Consider the following 21,224-nt stretch of genomic DNA (forward strand, 5'->3'; position numbering starts at 1 on the left):
GTGAGGGTGTTGTGGAATAAGTGATAGAACTCATTTTGTGTTATACTTTAAAGGTTCTGCAGCTTTCACAAGTAACACATACATTTTGTTTTTCTCTAGGCTTATGGAATCTTGTTTCTCTCTTTTCCAACCTTTGTTTGTTTGTACTGATGCCCTTTGCTTTCTTCTTTCTGGAGTCGGAAGGCTTTGCTGGCTTAAAAAAGGTGCGTGGATATTAAATATATGTGAATGTGATGGTTAAAATACTATGAGCAGCCAGCAACGCTATATTTACAAAACTAATGGCCAGCTTTTAGAATCTATGCTAAAACAAATTGATGATGATAGTAATTGGCATTGGCAATAATTATATATAAACCTGAGTAATAGGCACTTTAAAATATATACTAGTAGCAACAAACTCTTGGTCTGCATTCAGGCTAGTCCTCTTAATATTATTAGGTTTGATAACCTTGCTATTACAATAAAACAAATAACACAGTACACAAATAATATTTTTGAAGGAGTATAACAAGTGAGTGAGAGAGATTTATTTAGGGAATTGATATCTGAAATACATTATGAATCTATGAAATATATTACAGTAAAATTATATATGAATTATGCATTAATAATTTAAACACGATTTATTAAATAACAAGAATATTCTTTGTTGAATGTGACTTAACCTGAATAGTTAACTTTGTGGCATGCTCGCGATTGACACAAGGGACTACTACGAAACTAATGAAGCTTAAGGTTCAGGGCCTCTAATCTTGAAGGGGCCCAGAAGCAACCTTAGTCCCACTGCTTTGCAACTTTCGGTCTAGTAGACCCAAATTGAGTCACACGACTTAAATTGATTAATTTTTTGTTGTATATATTTCAACAATCCCAAAGTTTGAGAGTCAGTAGCACAGTTGTTGTAAAGGTGCAGTGATCTGTTGTGGAACAACCCCATTGAAGAAAATAACAGTGGTTACCCAGACACTGCTGGTTGCAAATGGGCCCCCATAACTGTTCAAGCTTCAGGGCCACAGAAAGACAGGTCCACCATTGGGTTGACACTTTAAAAATTGAGTAAAATTTTGCACCTGGCTCACTGTGACAGGACTCTGGGTCTTCCCCTCAAAACATACTTCAGTTGCAAGCTCCTAGAGACAGCAATCAGCTAAATAGAAAAGCTACTGACTGCTAATTCCTCCCATTGTTTGGTATGGTCTCCTTCTTAGTCTTAGTTTACTTCTGCAAGTTATCCTCCACCTCTGCCATCTGAATTAACCCTTTCCTCTTCATGTGGAGTCCCCATAGATACAATCTAGAAGTCTCCTTCGTATTCCTGTTCAGACAGATATATATTTTGAAGCCCATTCTCATAGCACCTCACCTCACCCACCTTAGTAGTCAGACAGGACAAAATGCATATGACAGTGTATGAGCATGAAAATCGTTCAGATATCCCAGTGATCCTGGAAGCTGCTAGTCAGGTCATTGGCCAATCTTGGTCAGTACTGTCAACATGTCTGACTGTGGCTCTCCAGGTTTTTAGACAGGGGTCTTTCTCACCTGTACCTGGAGATGACATGAATTGAACCTGGTGCCTTCATCATGCAAAACATATGTTCTACCACTGAGCTGTCGCCCTTCACTGAATATCTGATACTTGCATTGTTTCACAGGTGGTGGAGTATGAAAATGTACATACTATGCCTGCAGAGTATCTGTAGTGTGTGTGTGTGTGTGTTTGTTTGTTTGTGTTTATGAAATTTTCTTACACACACAATCATACTCCTCAATAAATGAAATGGAAATAGGTTTTTCCAAAATAAGGAATTTGTTTTTTACTATATAAAAATGTAAATAAATTAGAGCTAAAAAAAATCTGTGTAAATGTGCTTCTGGATAAATTGACTAAATGTAGCAGCCTGAATATAAACAATTAAAACTCTTCACTTTTTCATTGTATCTATTTACACCTTCCTTTAAAATGGCATATTTCAGGGAGCAAGATTAGGTGCTCCCAAACCATTTGTTAATGGAAGTAGGCACAAGTTTCTATGAGGATGTAAGTGATGAAGTGAATGAATTCTGAACTATCTAATTCAAAACATGTGAACTGATGTTTGATATTACTTTATGGTGAGTGTTTTTATAGCATTTGAAAAGCCATTTATCCTCCCCCCGAACAAGTTTTGAGGTTCTCCCATTAGGTAGGAGGGACTTCAATCTGTATCTGATATCTGAGGCCTCCACAGATGTATTGATACCAACCCCCTTATCATCATCATGGAGCTGGGATCCAGCTAAGGAATGTGCATTTTCTTTAGAAACACACACTCTCCCATCAGTCCCTGCTTCTTTCGACATGATTGTTGTTCCCTCTGTGCTGATTTTGGAAACAAGTCTTGGATAGTGTTCACCATGGCTTTGTCTCTGGACCATAGCTATACTGCTTTTGATTAAGGCTGATGGGAATATGTAATTCTGCTACCTTTTCCTAACCCTATTACTGTTGTTGTTGTTTAGTTGTTTAGTCATGTCTGACTCTTCGTGACCCCATGGACCATAGCACGCCAGGCACTCCTGTCTTCCACTGCCTCCCGCAGTTTGGTCAAACTCATGTTCGTAGCTTCGAGAACACTGTCCAACCATCTTGTCCTCTGTCGTCCCCTTCTCCTAGTGCCCTCAATCTTTCCCAACATCAGGGTCTTTTCCAAGGATTCTTATCTTCTCATGAGGTGGCCAAAGTATTGGAGCCTCAGCTTCACGACCTGTCCTTCCAGTGAGCACTCAGGGCTGATTTCCTTCAGAATGGAAACCCTATTACTACTATTACTGTTTATCTGAAGAAGTGTGCATGCACATGAAAGCTTATACTCAGAACAATCTTAGTTGGTCTCTAAGGTGCTACTGGACAATTTTTTTTATATATTTTGACTGCATCAGACCTACACGGCTATCTACCTGAACCTATTACTGCAGTTAAGGAACAGACAGTGTTAAATTTGCAGTTATGAAAGAAAGTCTTCTGACTCTTTTTGGGTACCGGCTGATGGCTTGACTGCTAGAACTTAACCCTCTACCCCAATGTAATATATTGTATAATAAATTATGACATAATTTGATAATGAAAAGTAGGCCTTAGTAATGTTTATAACAACTAGACTAATATTTTCTGTTTGTTTAAAAAATAAATAAATTCTCATCACTACCACCCTTTTCTGCTTGCAAATTTATTGTGAGTTATTCTGTTCTAATTGATGGCATTCATTCTCTATGGCATATGGTTCCTCTGGAAGGCTCCCATTGATTCCCTTGGGCAAAAGTTGTTGTTTTTTAAACCACTTCCATATTATACAGAGATACAGATACGGAAATTGGCCACTCACCACGGATGGATGCAGTGTTCTGAAAATCAAACTCAACACGGTTCTCTGTCTAGGGTTTTAATTAAACCATTCTGTTAATTCAGACAGGATATTTTAGGCCTAAGGGGATTAACTCACTGCTTTTAAAAAGGGGCTTAAATGGCCTTTTCCCTTAGTCCACTGTTACATTTTTTTATTGGGTCTGCAGTTTTCTCCATATTCTTTAAATTGTAAATCTAGATAGATCCGTCTTCACTCTGAAAGCTGGTTTTCAGTACTTACATCCTCGTTAAATGTCTTGGAGTTCATTATTGCCTTGATAGTAAACAAACATAATTGTTTTAGTTACCCAAATTATTTCACTTAGGCTTACTTTTAGAATCCACTTCACTTATTCACTCATTGTGATGTACAAAGCATTAAAAGCACCTAAGAAGGGCAATATAATTAATTTCCTATATTTTAATTCTTGATTTATATTTTACCCAAGGAGATTTTGTTCATTTGCTGCTGGACTTTTTTTTGGTTAATATGCAGCTGGTGCTTCAGCTGGTTCTTTTGGGAATAATTTACCTATTATGTGAATTGGCAGCTTCTCAGTGTCATTGTGTGAGAGCCAAGCTACACTTTCCTATGTGGAAGGTGTCTTCTGCTTGTGGAAGGACTGTTTTATGTCAGGAACTTGAGCATTGTGTCAGAAAAATGAAACTAAATCAAGGATGTTCTTCTGCTTGCGCAAGCAGAAGCGTGAGAATTGTTACAGCACTGTATGATGGTTTGAGGAACCCCTTCTGCAAGCCTTTCCAAAGCAGCAATGGGAGTGTCCTTCTTTCCCCTCATGGCTCTTTGGAGCTGGTGTGGTGCAGTGGTTAGAATGTCAGACTAGGGAGAATGTCAGACTAGGGAGACCAGGGTTCAAGTTACATTGGGCCAGTCACAATTCCTCAGCCTAACTTACTTCATAGGATTGTTGTGAGCATAAAATGGAATGGGGAGAACTATTATACCACCTTGAGATATAAATGTAATAGGGACGCAGGTTGCGCTGTGGTCTAAACCACCGATCCTCTTGGGTTTGCTGATTGTAAGGTTGGCAGTTTGAATCCGCATCACGGGGTGAGCTCCCATGGCTTTGTCCCAGCTCCTGCCAACCTAGCAGTTCGGAAGCATACCAGTGTGAGTAGATAAATAGGTACTGCTGCAGCGGGAAGGTAAATGGTGTTTCTGTGTGATCTGGCACTCGTCGTGGTGTTCCGTGCACCAGAAGTGGTTTAGTCATGCTGGCCACATGACCTGGAAAAGCTGTCTGCGGACAAAGGCTGGCTCCCTCGCCTGAAGCGAGATGAGCACCTCACCCCAAGGTGCCAAGGTCGAATTCAACTGGACTTAACCGTCTAGGGATCTTTTACCTTTACTTTAGCTATAGATGTAATAATACATACATACATACATACATACATACATACATACATACATACATACATACAACAAAACACCATTGCCTTCTGAGCTTGTGATCCAAAGAACTGTAGAATTAGTTCCTGATAACAAGGTCCTTAAGACATGTTCTTTTCAAGATGGCATCCCCCACCCACTCACACAAAAACTCATGAGTTTTTAAAACAGTTTGTGACAAGTTTATCAGCAACAAAATATCGCAGTATATCTTCAAGAATACTATAACTTGTAAGGAGCTTACAAGTGGTCTTCCTCTGATGCGGCATTCAGCTGCACAGTTTTGCATCAGGTGCTTTGATCGCTAATGTACTGCAATTGGGACCTGTTGAGTTGGAAACCATCGTGGTATGTCCCAAGCAAGTTAACCCCTCATCAACCTACAGAAATAGGACGATAGATGATGAGGATTTAACTAGGGCCCTCCCCTCTTGGGGGTGCAGTTCAGTTTTCTGTTTTCTGTTAAAAATATGTGTTCATTATTTACTTCTTCGTTTTCCTATGTATCCATGTTTTGAGCCAGGGTGGGAGGTATACAATTCTGCTTAGATGTTTTACAGAAGGACACAGTTAACACCTGCTACAGCTTGACGAGTCCGAAAAACTGAGCTGACCTCCTACAAATCATTGCTCCTGCCTAGCCTAGGGCATGTGATCAGAATAGAATAGAATAGGCTTCCCCCTCTGAATTTTTTTTAAAAAAATGTTTTAGACTTCTAAGTTGCTTGACGTTCACCCAAGTAAGCTGATATCTCCCTCTTGTTTCTCAGTAACCTCATTTTGGTTCCATTGTACAGTATTGCCACTCAGCCACCTGAGTTTGCTATTATAGGGAATACGGCATGGGGATGTGTGTTGTAGAAAGGAAAATAATTCTTAAATTTCCCTGGTCCATGATAAACCTTTTGCATTGGCTTAAGCTATTTGGATTTCGGCCTATATGTTGAAATCTCAGCTGTCAGTGTATGTATGTATTTTATTTAATTTCTATCTCTCCCTTCCTCCCAAAGGAACCCAGGGGAGCAGTGCACACAATGTGTACACAAAGGCCATAAGTTCAATTTGTGTTTATTCTCAATTGAAAGATAAATGCTGTTTATATGTGATAACCTAGCTACATAGTGATGCTTCTTGACATATCATCAAATGCATTATCATAGGAAGGGGCATCATTTGTATTTTACTGAAATGCGAAATTTGAAACATGAATAAAAAAACACGCCATAGCATACTTTCACCTTGGGGGTTTTTGTTGTTGTTGTATTGCTTTTTTGCCCTTGAAGTTATGGCATAAAATTTACCACGAGCGACAGCAACATCCTGACCAATTATGCAAAGTATCCAGACATCTTCATGTTTGAAACACAGCACAAAAAGTCTGTGGATTAAGAAGTTAACTCTGAGAACATCAAAAGAGAGTGCTTGATAATAAAAGCAAATGGTAGAAAATTTTGAGGTAACTTCCTTGCTTAATTAATTAGGTAGGCCAGGTGGAAGTGAAGAGGCCAGTGTTGGTGCTCAGAATATCTATAAAGCTGAGCAACATGACAGCACAATAGAGGAGGAACAAAGATTGTTTTAATATACTTCTATCCTGTGTCACAGTTTGAAATTGTCCTGGTTTATGTCCCTTTTGGCAAACTTACATAAAAGTGACCCTGTACTGTATTTTATGACCAGATGACTTTCCCCCCCTCAGTGGCTAATTTGTATCAGGCCCCCAATGTTAAAGAGACAGAGAAATGAGTAGGAAGTCTAAGCCAGTATGTCTCAAGGACGCTTCATTGCGTTCTTTCATTATTTTTGCTCGGGTTTTTTTTTTGCCACTGATCATCCATAAATTGTTGGAAATAAGTGATTAAGGAAGTGCTGCTTAGTGTTAGTGGCACATGGATGTTCTTGGTGAGCCGTTTTTTTGTGGCTGAAAGGAAATCAAGCGCTGCGAAAAACAAGAAGGAAGGCTCCTGCTGGGAACCTTTCAAGGAAATGTAACTTGCATAATGTTTTGATCTTGGTGTTTGTTACAAAAAATAGAGCAATATTTCACCAGCTGTTGTGTGTCAAGTAGTAACCCCATCACCACTTCCACCTCTCTCTCTCTAGCATAGAAGAGTTGTAATAAGAAAACTGTTTAAAAATAAAACAGGCTTAGCCTTGTTTTTTGTACAGATATGAGTGAGAGACCACTGTCCAAAAGACTTTATTTATGACAGCACAGTGCTTCAAGTTACGTTAAACATTTCTGTAGTTCTTCAAAATCATTTCCTAAATTTTCAGCAGTGAGAAACAATTTGCAACAAGAGACTGCATGTACAGATAATACGCAGAGAAAAAAATCTATAAAACTTCAGTTAAATAATTTACACCTTTGTGGTGATTTTAGGTCCTATATGTTTTTTAAACAGAAAAAAAGCAAATTAGTGCTGACTATTTAATATAGATGACTGATACGTTGTGACTCTTTAGTTCAGAGGATCATTCCTGATAGATTTTGGAGTTCATAAACTACGTTATTTGAAATTTCAGCTTTCAAGAATAGCAGGTTTAGAAATTGATGGAGCAGCCTTACATATAGGTTTAATTTTGATTTTTTTGGCAGAGAGAGAATCTTATTTGGCATCATCTTTGAATATAGTTTAGTACAAATGCTTTAGATCTTGGCTTTCTTGCCAGGTATCTTAACAGACTTTTACATGTTTTAAGAAGTAAGTGCAGAATTATCTTAACTGTGATGGAATATTTGTAGTGTATCAGTGGATTTGTTGTTAAAAACATTTTGTTCCTCTAAAAAAAATCTGGAATAACTTTAATCCCTTTTATTTCTTGGTAATACTATTAAAGAAGAGGGTAGCTCTTCACTGGGGAATCATCTCTTGATTAAAATCTTGCCTTTTTTCCAAGAAGGGTTTTTTGTATAGCTTCCCAGAAAAATTGTTAATGAGAAGAGAGTTCCTATATATGACAGAAGCTCACTCTATGCCTGCTTAAATAGCTGAAGTTAGGGATAAGCACAAGCTACTGTGAATATAGGCTTTGCAAACAGAATGATGGAATGTGGTTAGGAGTGTGTGTTTATTTGGCATTTACTCTCATATTTATTTGTCTATAAAATCATTCATCACAGACTGAAATTTTAGTGCTCTGATCTCAGTGAAATGTTTACTGGTATGCAGCTGAATTGTGCTGCACTATATTACACCCCATTTACTTTTTCATTACCAGAACTAGAAGCAAAAGTTATTTAATCAGTGACATCAAAGCCTATCCAATGTTTTGACATGTGCTAACATCTTAAGTTAATATTTTCTTTAAAATTCATTTAAAACATACTACTATAGATGTTTTGTTTAAAGTGGCATCCTCGCTGGCTTAGGGCTTCCTTTGCAACTAGTAGCTAAGGCTATTATTAAACATAAATTTGAAAATCCTCGAAAGCCACAATATAGGACATTTGATACAGTACTATGGTTACTAATTAGAACTGCAACAGCACCAGTGACTTCAGGGTTGTAATCAGTACAGATGATGGGCAAGTAATTTGGTCCATGTCTGCACCATGCAACAACCCTGCTCATTCCTTCTCTGACAAGAATAAATTATACAGTATGAAACAAATGAATTTACCGGTACATATTTTTGCCTCATTAATTTTTACCTAATTATTTTTTTAAAGTCCTGGATTGGTATTGGAATGCTAAATTATTGTGCTAGCTTTAGCAAAGAATATTTTTTATCAACATTTTATTCCTAAGTACAGCTCCTAGAAAAAGAATTAAAGGTAAAGGTAAAGGGACCCCTGACCATTAGGTCCAGTCGTGACCGACTCTGGGGTTGCGCACTCATCTCGCATTATTGGCCGAGGGAGCCGGCGTATAGCTTCCAGGTCATGTGGCCAGCATGACAAAGCCACTTCTGGTGAACCAGAGCGGCACACGGAAACGCCGTTTACCTTCCCGCTGTAGCGGTTCCTATTTATCTACTTGCATTTTGATGTGCTTTCGAATTAAGCAGGTGTAAAAAGTTCTGGTTGGGTCTGTTCCATGGATGTTTCTCAGATTTGCCAGTTGCATAGAGGGCAGTGCCAATAAAAAGTAATGTTAACATACATTGCAAGAGACCAAGATGTTCTGCCAGAATTGTGTGTTAAATCATGAGTTCTGTAGCTTATTGTTCAGGCCCCGCCTCCACTTTTTTTAAAACACGGAATATGACTGTTTTAACTTCATTGATAATTTAGTGTACTTGAACTCCTGCATTGCTGATTCAGTTTGTTGAAATAGACAGCTTAAGTTTAAGATCTTTGAAAAATTTAATTGACCTTAATAATCAGTTTGAATTTTGTCACCTAATAAGGTTTAAAGTGTTGGTATTGAGCTATAAAGCCTTAAACAGTTTGGGGCCAGGATGCCAGAAGGAGCTTGTTCTCCCTGTTTTCCAATGCAATCCTATGGTATTTAAAAAACACAGTTTTGTTCCCCGACCTTTGCTGCTGCTTGTCATGCTATCTCTTTCCTAGTTTCTATTTGCATTTTCTCCCTGCATTTTAAAATTTTAATATTGTTCTACTACACCACTTGAATACTTGACGTGAAAGGTGGTATCGGAATATTTTAAAATAAATATGTATGCAAATATATTATTTTAAAATGACCCTTAGTCTAGTATTCTTATTTGATGTTTTGCTTCCTTTAATATATGTATATATTACTGCTGATAGATAGCACTTTGGGGTAAGCATTGTATGATGTGTAGGTTTCCACCAGCCTACCAAGTTCATTCATTTTTAACGAATGAGAGACAACAATTTTTGTTAGACAGTATGAGGCTTCTGTACGTCATCCATCCATGCATTTTTTACCCTGAGTATATTCAAAAATTGTGTTGCTCCCCTTCCATTTAGGTCTGCTAACTCTTATTCAAGTTTCTTGACTCTCATGTCCCAATAGTGAATAATTGTAACAACAAAGGCAGCTTCTGTGATTTTCACTAATTTAATGAGGACACTAGCTACAAATGCATAGTAATGTAAGCCTCAAGCTACTGCAGAAAGCTCCAAATCTAGTATACCAACCTAACAAGTCAGGCTTTTCTCACAATTAAAAGAAATTTTATCTGTAGTCCAAGACACACTGTCTTGACAATACTTGATATTTTTCATTTGATTCTGAGTCAATAATACTTAATATTTGTTAGCCAACCCATATAATTGTATGTGTGTGGTAGCCTGGTGTGCCTTCTGCTTCTACTTAGTCCTGGAATTTTCCAAAAGTACAAAATCTGAAAATTTTAAGTCAAAAGTTTGATCCAGAGTCAACAGGGAACTGTCATCAGAAAACATACTTCATGAATGGAGCGAAACTACCCTCTAGGTATAAGTTGTAAACACACTTATTGAGGCATGTCTTAATGTGTTTCAATTGACATAATAGTAATCCTCTTTAATACAGATTTATTAGGGGAGGAGAGAGGGCTTCTTTCCTAGTAATTATGCTTTGTGGCTTCCTAGTCTCTCATTGCTTCAAGACTGTAAAGTCAGCTGCCATTCATACATGAGCTGAAAATTTACAGGCATATTCTGCTTTTTAGAAGAATTAATTATCAGGTCCTTTATGCGCCTCTGCAAGATGGCTGTAATCGTGAAAAGAAATGCAATAGACATAGGGAAATTGGATTTGGAAGTATAGAAGGATTTTTGAAGTGCTTTTATGAAAATGAAGCTAAGCTTTTAAAACTTGCAACCTTCTCTTGCTGAATTGAAAGTGGCCCTCTGGCACTGCTGGAATTTTAAAGTGAGTATCTGGGTGTCCAGGAGTATCTGGGCCCAGGAGAAACTGATGTGTGTTGGGCCATGTTTATATCAAACCCAGCCATCTCCAATAACCTACATGCGAAGGAACTGGTATTGCATCTCAAGTATGTACAGTGTCTTAGCTGTGCTGTGCTCTTGAGGGTGTTCACATTGCAAGGAACAGAGCAGAAACCATTACGGTGGAAGACTGTATTTGGATTGGCAGATTGTACTTGAGCAAACTGGGACGCAGGTGGCGCTGTGGGTTAAACCACAGAGCCTAGGGCTTGCCGATCAGAAGGTCGGCAGTTCGAATCCCCGCGACGGGGTGAGCTCCCGTTGCTTGGTCCCAGCTCCTGCCAATTTAGCAGTTCGAAAGCACATCAAAGTGCAAGTAGATAAATAGGTACTGCTACAGCAGGAAGGTAAACGGCGTTTCTGTGTTCTACTCTGGTTCGCCAGAAGCGGCTTTGTCATGCTGGCCACAGCCAACTCCCTCAGCCAATAACGCGAGATGAGCGCCGCAACCCCAGAGTTGGTCACGACTGGACCTAATGGTCAGAGGTCCCTTTACCTTTACCTTACTTGAGCAAACTAATGCCAGCTGGATTATGTACTGTACTTGGCTTTCCATTCTCTTGACAGGAACTGTAGATTACATTTGACCAATATCCTTTCTCAGCTGGGTGACTTAATAAAAGCAACTTGTCATTTGGAAATGCTCCTGTGAAAATATTAAGATTTATTGAATAAAATTATTAAAAACTGTGATGCCAGGTAGCAACTGGAAACTCTTGTCTGTGGCTTTAGAATAAGAAAGTCTAGTTTAGGCTCTCAGAAGTCACTTATGGAAGGCAATATATGGTGATCAGCTGTGTGTGGGTCAATATATATTTGTGCGTGTTTTAAATGCAAGTTATTTTTTGTTACAGGGGATTAAAGCACGCATTTTGGAAACCCTTGTTATGCTCATTCTTCTTGCACTGCTTATCCTTGGAATCGTTTGGGTGGCTTCAGCTCTCATAGACAATGATGCTGCGAGTATGGAGTCTTTGTATGGTACGGACATCTTTATAACATATTCTTTCCCCCCAAAAAACACTGATATGAATAACTTGCAGTTCTAGGTTCTAGCCACTCCAGCGAGCAGAAGATATGGGGAGTTGCATTTCTCTGCTCAACAAAAAGTCTTAATTGAGGTTAAAGCAACTTGACAAATATATGTATTCATAGAACAGATTTGTCCATGTCTTCAGCCAGCCACTGTTAAAGTGTTAAAGTAAATGTTTGCATGCAAAAAAATTGTAAGCTTGGTAGTATAATTATTTACTAAGACAGCAGCAGAATGATTGCACAGTGATTGGCATACTTTTTCCATGTTATTGCCCAAATGAAACATAATAGTGTACAAGTTGAATCCATTTTACCTTTTTTACTTTCAGATCTTTGGGAATTCTACCTCCCTTATTTATATTCCTGTATATCACTGATGGGATGTTTATTACTTCTACGTAAGTCTTGCAGTATATACTAGAAGAGGAAGTAATGCATATGTAATTATTTTTGGTGTCTTAGTATCAACACCTTTATCCTTTCACCCCTGGCTATTTGTTTTCTTTAGACCAGCATTAACAACATTTGTTTATAAATGTGCTCACTTCAGTGCTGGAAAAAACCATATATTGGCATTTATAACAACACCTTTTCATATGTAAAAAAAAATGTAAAGACTTGTTTCTTATATCCCTCTGTTTTGAGTTTTGGCCATTTTACAGAAGGGAAATTGGAGACCACATATTTGAGAGCTAGCAAGGTGTCATGAAAAGTTACAATTGTAGTCTGCAGTGTATGAACAAGAGGAGACATCAACCCATAGCAGCCTGCTTACCAGTTGCCTGAACCTGAACAACAAATAAACATCTCAGGACAAAGCTGCGTACAGTAGAACCTCTACTTACAACCACCTCCACTAATGGATGTTCCAAGTTGCAACCGCGGCAAACCCGGAAGTAACCGACGGATTTGCTGCCGTTCGTGCATGCGCAGGAGCGGCAATTGCCATTTGCGCATGCACAGGAGCTGCGCTCGCTCTTCGTGCCTGCGCAGAAGCAGTGATCGCTGTTCACGCATGCACAGAAACGGGCAATCGCCGCATGCGCCTGCGCACAATGGCACCTCTCCCAGCAACCTGTTTTGCCATAAGGACGGGCCTCCGGAACGGATTGTGGTCGTGAGTAGAGGTTCCACTGTATGCAGAAACAGAGGAGCCTGTCTTATGCCCAGTGTCAAACTGTTCAACAAGCTCAGAATGGTCTAGTCTGACTGGCAGCAGCTTTTCAGATCTCAGACAGCGATCTTTCACACCATCGATATGGCTTTAAAAGGGAGTTAGACAGAGTCATAGAAGAGAAGTCACTCAGTGGCTTTTAGCCATGACAGAAGCTATGTTCTGCCTCCACGGATGGTGCTCAGATCCTCCTTACAGGTTTCCCGTAGGCATCTTGACTACTGTAAGAACAGGATACTGGACTACATGGGCCATTGCTCTGATTCAGCAGCCTCTTCTTATGATGTTATGCTACCTGATGGTATACTTTTAGCTGGAGACGCTGGGTTTTGAAGCAAGGCCTTCTGGATGGGAAAGCATAAGCTCTGCCACTGAGCTCTATTTCTGTCCCATTATATGCTCAAGAGTGTAGATGCTTTTGTTAAAAGGGGAGGGATATTTATTCATTTATCTGCTAAGTATATTTATGTCACTCAGTGACATTGTTGTCTGGGCAACTTGCAGCATAGAAATACAAGCTTACAAACTGTATCTAATTAAACTTTTTACTTGAACGATAAACTTCTACAAGATGCTCCCAGGAAATTAATTATTGGTGGCAGAATATTGTCAGGATATTGACCAGCAACAGGGTGGAGGTAGTTTCCCATAAATTGGACAAAACAACTCATTTTTTAATCATTCTCAGTTTTAAATTTCAGTGATATGAGAATAAGACACAATAATAAAATGGAAAAAGGAAATGTATTTGGCCATAATTCGGACAGCTGTAGGACTAACTCCATACCCCTACTAGAGTTTCTGCCTTACTTTAAAACAGTCAATCCCTATGCTGCATGGCGACAAATTATGAAATTATTTGGCAGAATGGAGCTTTTCTTGCTAACAACAATTGCCTGTTCCATATATTAATTCTTTCAGATTCTGTTTAATGGAGACTAGAACTGTGTTATCTTGCGTTTTCCTCCACAGTATGCACACCAGTGGGACTTTCACGAATGTTTACAGTGATGGGTCAGTTGCTTGTAAAGCCAACGGTAGGTGTTGCCTGCTTTGACGCAATAAGCAAATCCAAACAGGAAAAAAGGCTTGGGGGTGGGTGGGTTGAGATCAGTAGGAGCCCGGTCTGGCCAGGCTGTAACCCCATTACTATGAGGGGATAATGAGGCTAAATTGTAATCAAATAAACCCATTTGTTCTATATTTTGTTCAGTCATAAAATACTTAACTAGGCCCCGATAAACTGGAGGAAACTTCTAAACGTCTGTTTCACAAATACCCCGCATATATTTCAGACATTTCCACCTGAAAATAAATACTCCAAGTCCACTTGGAAAAGAGTGTGAAGTATCATCACTTACCTTACTAAAGGAGATTTGCAACAAACAACTGCAGTTAGTTTTCAGTGAAGTGTGTATAGCCCTCCATACTTTTTGCACACTGCCAGGCTCTCTGTCAGACACTGAAATAAGTGTAAGCAAGCTTGCACTCATCAAAAACTGCAGTTATGGCACCTGCTATTTTGTCGGTCAAGGGATTTAATGAGAAATTGATTTTTTGGGAAAACAACCCATGATTTTGCAAAGAAAGAGTCTAGAAATATAAAGCTGTGAAATGAATTGATTTATTCGTAAAACGTTTGCTGCTGTGTTGGTACAATATGTTAAAAAAGCAAAACATTACTCCCTTTATTTTTTTTTACAAAATAGTCAACAAGCTTTGTAGAACTTTCATTCAGGCTTGAATTTGTGTTCTAACAAAATAGCAGAAATGAGGAGTGTTTGGGGGCATAGCAGAGAAACCTCAGTGTGCACCAGGGTGCAATTTCAGAAATGTGTACAATTTAATTTCAGAATTAAATTAGAAAAATCTCTTTTATGATAACATGAAATTTTATATATGGGATCATGGCATGTGTGTGGAGACACATGTTAACATGTGGGCCGGAAAATATGATGCTTGGGACCTGAATCCCAAACTAGAAAGTGGCTTTACCTAAACAGTCTGTGTTTGACCAAGTTCTGTTAGAATCATAGAATTGAAAGGGACCTTGAGGGCCGCCCAGTCCAACCCCCTACAATGCAGGGATCCTTTGCTCAATATGGGAAGATAGGAAAATGGGCTCGAATCCACAACCCTAAGATTAAGAGTCTCATTTGCTACTGCCTGAGCTATCTCAGGCCAGGGGCTTAAACTATAATACTTTTCTAGAAAAAATATTAGGTGTGAACAAACTTGAAAGTTTTTGTTTCATAGTCTTTGTTATAGATAGGAAAATGCTTTTATGTTGTAACCTGGGTCCTACATATAAATAAATCTGTACTTGCGTATTTTCAGAATTGTAGTCTTGACCTGTGTTGTCAACTGAACATTTTTAAACAAACCTTCCCCATATGTAGACAACATGAAGTATTTTGCTCATCACATAGGATCAATTCTATATGCACAAATTTAAAATTATCCATTGTGTTTGGGAACCAAGAGAGAAACCTAGGAGAATGCCAAAAGCATTGTTTTGAAAAATAAACGTTGCCATTTTGGTCAGCTGAGGGCCAGTTCACACTTGGCCCAGCAGTATAGGTTGTCCTCATGCCTAGGCTCCTATTCTCTCTAGGTTATGCACATGGTGAATTGTGTATGGACTACCTGTAATGCATGTTTATGTAGTGTCTAAATTTCTGGCTTAGATCCTTGAAGACTTGGATGAACAAATATATATCATCACCTTAGAAGAAGAAGCTATCATGAGGAGGCTAAATGGTAGGTATGTTTGATACTTACGGTGGTTCTTCTTGTATCTGGTTGTATAAAGAGGCAATATTTTGTCACTTCTACAGAAATGTTAAGCTTTATGAACTGCCACATTTGTTTTCGATCCAAGCCTGCCTTTGCTTAAGGACAGGAAGCATTGCAGATCACTTGCATTGCGCTCTGAACGGATTGTGGTGTAGCCAGCCATTTTAAATAAAGGCAAAACCAAGAATACATTTCCTTGTATGCCTCCTTCTGGAAGCTGTTGCAGCCAAGCTGGTGCCAAATGCACTCTTGCTTTCCTTTGGACCACATCAGCGAGGCCAAGAGAGGGGGGTCTTGTCATCTGGGCAGCCCAGGACCCCCATACACACAGCCCAGACTTGCACCCTGAGGAGGTTACTTTGGTGCTGCTAATGTTGCAATTTGACTTCAGAACCACTGGAGGCACACTCCGTTGCCTCTCGAAACAGATGGGTGCCAACCATTTCTTTACATGCTATGCATAAAACGTTACAGGAAACTCACAGAAAGAAATACCACGTTGTCCTTGTTCATCAGAGGGTATGCACATGCTGCTGGATTGTGGCCCAAGTGTTTGTGTACTGTGCTCACAGTATAGAAATGAAGGTGCTATTATAAGAAGGGAAAAACAAGAAACAAATTAGGGTGACAATTACAATGAAGTGACGTTGTTTTGAGGGTGATCTAGCTGTGACATCTGTCACTCCATTGGTCGCCAGGGTTGATTGGGCTGATCTGGCTAACTGGGCAGGTGTCCCCTTCCTCCCTCACCGCTCCATGTGCAAGTTCAGTGGAAGAGGACAACTATCTCAGATAAGAATGAATGCACCGTTCTTCGGTCAAGGATATATGATAGCTGTGTTGTCCTGCTAGAACCTCCAAACGAGCTCAGAGGCATTGCATGTCATAAGGTAATCATAGAGAATCGTTTTATTTTTAGAAGCACCTAAAATACAGAGAATTATAGTTGGAATTTCAAAGACTACCTTGAGATTTTTAGAGCAGAGCATCTGTTTCATTGAACAGGTTTATATGTTACCTTTAGCACAAATGTCAGTGAATTTCTTTGAAGCTACAGTGGAGTAATTATTTTTTCCCTAACTACCGAGCTTGATGTTATGATGGAACTGCACAATAATTGTTGCTGTGTATTTCATTATTGTTTCCTTGGTGCTCATGGAATGGTCATGGTTCCCTCCCATTCTTTCCTTAAGAGAAATCGTGTTTTGACACAATTGGTTTTGAATTCTGTCCTTTCAGGGAATCAGATGGGAAGACTAAAATAGCATTTCAGTAGCTTAGATGTTTTACTGTATAGCTGAGAAGCTTTGGAATATGTCTGGTTACTATAGTCACATTTCCTTTAGTTTATTTTCAACTTTTTGTGGACAGATGGGCCTGCTACAGAATGTTGCTGTGCTGAGTGCTCCTGATCAGGGAGTCAGCTAGTTAGCCAACCAACCGTTGAGAAGGACCATAGCTTGGTGGTGAAGCATCTGCTCCACATGCAGAAGGTCCCTGGTGTCCAGTTATACCAGACTGGTATCTCCAGGTAGGACTGTCTGAAACTGGAGAGTTGCCACCAGTCAGTGTAAACAGTAATGAGCTGGATGGACCAATTGTCTCATTGGGTAGAAGAAAGCTTTGTATGCTTCCTGCACTTCACCCAGCAATTGCTGGAGATACTGCCCCTCTGACTAATCAGGACTCTGCTGGGAAGGGAAGTTAACCCTTTCTCCCATGCCAGTCCTGATGAAAATCCCCTCTCCCTGAAGAACTCCAAAGAACAGCTTTGGAGTGGCAAGCTGCAGTTCCTATTTATCCACAGTTGCAACAGTGTAGGATTGGAGGTGTTGGAACTGCAGCCACAAAACAGAAAATGTTCTCCTCAGTTTCTTGAATAGGTTAGTTGGTTTGTGTGTTTAAAAGCATTGTTGTTGTTGTTTAGTCGTTTAGTCGTGTCCGACTCTTCGTGACCCCATGGACCATAGCACGTCAGGCACTCCTGTCTTCCACTGCCTACTGTAAATAAAAATTCCCTGGGCTAAACATGGAACCATTTCAGAATCTTCCTTTGTCTTTGGGGCAGTCGACTCAGTGGTGCTGTGGACCTTCGCTTGTCCCACTAATCTATCCAAGAAAAACAAACATACCTATTGAAGAACCGTGTCTTTGTATGCTAGTGAGAATTAACAAATACTGAACAAGGAAGTATTGAGCACCTGTTTGCAAGTGTGGACACACATATACAGTCAAACCTCGGTTTACGTCTACCTCTGTTTGCGACTGCCGCAGACCCGGAAGTGTTTACATCCGGGTTCCGCAGCGTTGGATGCGCAGACACGATCTGTGCAGCTCGTGCATGCGCAGAAGCGATCTGTGCAGCGTGTGTGCGCGCAGAAGTGCTCTATCGTTGCTTCACGCACGTGCAGAAGCGTGCCTTCGGGGAGCGACCGCTTCGGTGAGCGACCGCCTCCGCGGAATGGATTGCGGATGCAAACCGAGGTACCACTGTAACAGATGTTAATCACATTTTTGGCAGAAACTCAGGTACTAGCATAATGAAGGGCTATGGAAGCTACCTCTAATCCTGCAAAGAATGAGAAACTTTGGTAGCGATAATCTTCATAATTTCCTAGAGGGTGGATCTGAATCAGCAATATTTTCATTTCGGTTTGCTTCTAGGAATGCTTCTAGGAATGCTTCTAGGAATCAAACTGAAAAAACCTAAATTATTATTAATCTCATGTCTTTTAAAAATGCCCTTTTAAGGTAATGCCAGTCATTAAAACACTTATAATTTATAAAATGTGAATTTTATATAACTTTATTTTCCCCATATGCTTTTTTTGGTGGTGAGGAAATCATCCCTGCAATGGATGATCTGCCTAAACTTTCTTTTTGCGAAAGAGACTGGGTTGGCAGAAGTGTTTCTAGCATATTGTATTTCAATACCCACATCATTCCTACACCAAAAGAATAAAGCTAGGACTTTCTTTATATTAAAAGGAAAAAGTTGCCTTGAGCTATTAGTTTTCCTGAATCCAAGGAGACGGGTGGGGCAGGATCAAAAATGCTTATTTGATCAAAGTTATTGGCTCTGAAGGTATTCTGACCTATGTAAGAAAGATGAAAGGTGTTGTTTTTATTGCGCACTAGTAACAGTGTAATTTTGAACTAATTGGTGTTGAACTGCCAATCACCTACAGGGAATGCAAATAGATACTCCTACAATTTCCTTTGAGGTACTGAAATATTATGTTGGGGCTGGAAGAAAAACAAAATAATACTGTTAAATTGACCTTAAATGAGCTGCTTTGTGGTTTTCTTGGAGAATCCCTTCTAATTTTTCATGACTAGCCTGGACATGTTCTGTCTACCAGTTTGATTTATTGGCTAGACAATGCAGACATTAAACTTTTGTGCTTGTTTGAAATGAAGTTGAGAGGCTGTAGTGCTTTGAATAGTTTGTGCTGTCTTTCAGAGTTCTGATTTGATTGCTCTAAAATGTTGCCTTGCTCTTTGGCAAAATATTGGGATTAGTGTTGCCTTGTTATCATCTCGGAGGAAGTTGTAAGACCTGTCATTTATGCGTCAGTGTAAATATTAAAGATTTGATGTATTTCCCATTAACACTGATGTGAAAATTACTGTAGATGTAGCGAGATTTGGTGAGCATCAAAACACCTGTATTGATAAATAAAGCTTCCTTTATCCAGGGTAGCCCATTATTTAGCTCACTCTTCTCTGCTCCAAGGGGCAGCTGCTCTTTGAGGACTTTCCTAGCTGTGCTGTTATCCTCATTACTGGTGATGCCAGAGGTTGAACCTGGGACCCCATGCATACAAACATTATGCTCCACCTGTGACCTATGGTTCTGTTCCTAATGTAAAATGGTTAAAGAGGTGTTTGCCTTTTTCCATGTGGAAGCAAAGGACAATTTATATTTTTGCAGATGGACCACTGCAGGAAAGGTGCATCCTGGTTTCTGCAAAGAAAGGAAGGGCAATGGAAATGCCAAGGCCTAGAAAATAAGAAAAAAGCAGGAAAGAGAAAGAAAAACAGTAACTCTTTAGGATCCCGATAGTCTAGGATTCAAACAACTCATCAGTCACAGTTCTGATTTAACTCATTGGCTAAAAACATAGCTGGCAGCAGCCGGTGTAAGTCTTCTCACAGAAATCATTTAGAAGGTTGCTTGCACATTTTGCTTCATAATTTTTCTACTTGGAGGGCTAGCAGCTTCAGCTCATAGTCTTGGGCCCCTATTGGCATGGGCCCTGGTGCAGTTTTTTTTAAAATGTACGAAAATGTTTTTTTTAATAAAAAAAATCACATTCTATTTGACTCATACGAATAAGAATAAAGAAAAATGAATACAAGGAAAAACTTAAACACACCCGAAGTGTTAATTCCAAATTATACCTATAGAACTTCCAATCCTTTTCATTATACAGGTTTTATTACTTTTTTATACAGGTTTTTGTTACTGTATCTTCTCCCCCTCCTTAAGTACTTCGTTTGTTTTTCCTTGACAAATATCATTCCAGTTCAGCAAATATGGAATTGTTTGTATAATAAAGATTTATATATTCTTTATATATAATCCACTCTCTTGATACTTTCTGTTTCACTACTCCACGCACCGAACCCGTCAATTTTGCCAACCCGTCTATCATCAATATCTGCCAATGTGTAGTTGTTGGGAGTATTTCACTTTTCCATTTTCTTGCTACAAGAACTCTGGCTGCAGTCAGACCATCCATGAACAGTGTTTTTATTTCCTTTTTGAATTCTGGGGGTAGTATACCCAATAAAAATATTTCTGATTTTTTCTTATAGGTTATTTTGAATATATTTTTAAATTCTTCATATATATCATTCCAGTACACCTTAATCATTCCACAAGTCCACCACATGTGATAATAGGATCCCACCTCTTTTTTGCATCTCCAACACATTGGATTTCTGCCTTTATACATTTTAGCGAGTCACCGGGGGGGGGGGGGGGAAGAGATGACTGGCACAGTTGCTTCTATTGCACCGTTATAATCCAGCCAGGTTTGTTTTAGTAGTCCTAACCAAGTGGCCATGTCTTTCTTCTTGAACAGGGATGTCTTCACCAGTGGAGTACAACACAAAGCAGCTGAAGCAGGAACTAAGTAAAGTGAAGAGTATGAAGACAAAATTGGGTAATTACATCAGGCCTTTTCTGTGGTTCCCTGTGTGTGTTAGTTCAGTTTAAAACTGTTTCTGGGAGGTGTTAGAATTGTGTGTGCTTATCATATCAGGTGTTATTACCAAGACGCTCTCTTGTGTAAATAGGTTTTGTTAACATCACACTTCATGGGGGGAAACCCTGCAGTCCTGTAAATGGGTTTTGATTTATTTATGCCCTGTCCTTTTCCCTGATGGGACTCAGTAAATATGTACATAATAGCTTTTAGTTGTTTTTTAAAATTAAGTATCCCATCTGATGATGGATGGTTATAGTCACACAAGATAAGGAAATAAGAACCCTACTGCATTAGACCAAAGACCTGTGTAGTCCAGCACCCTGATTCCCATAGAT

At 39.3% G+C, this 21,224-nt stretch overlaps 1 protein-coding gene across 2 annotated transcripts in view; it reads left to right on the forward strand.

Moving 5' to 3' along the window:
* Positions 1-21,224, forward strand: part of LMBR1 (limb development membrane protein 1) — a 67,260-nt gene that overhangs the window by 28,751 nt on the left and 17,285 nt on the right. For both annotated transcript variants that reach the window (XM_035129041.2, XM_035129044.2), the window contains exons 5-10: positions 100-203; positions 11,523-11,649; positions 12,033-12,101; positions 13,850-13,914; positions 15,565-15,637; positions 20,764-20,844. In XM_035129041.2, coding sequence (XP_034984932.1) covers positions 100-203; positions 11,523-11,649; positions 12,033-12,101; positions 13,850-13,914; positions 15,565-15,637; positions 20,764-20,844 — 519 coding nt within the window. The remainder of the gene's footprint in view (positions 1-99; positions 204-11,522; positions 11,650-12,032; positions 12,102-13,849; positions 13,915-15,564; positions 15,638-20,763; positions 20,845-21,224) is intronic.

Source organism: Zootoca vivipara, chromosome 12, assembly GCF_963506605.1.
Source record: "Zootoca vivipara chromosome 12, rZooViv1.1, whole genome shotgun sequence".
Classification (NCBI taxonomy): Eukaryota; Metazoa; Chordata; class Lepidosauria; order Squamata; family Lacertidae; genus Zootoca; species Zootoca vivipara.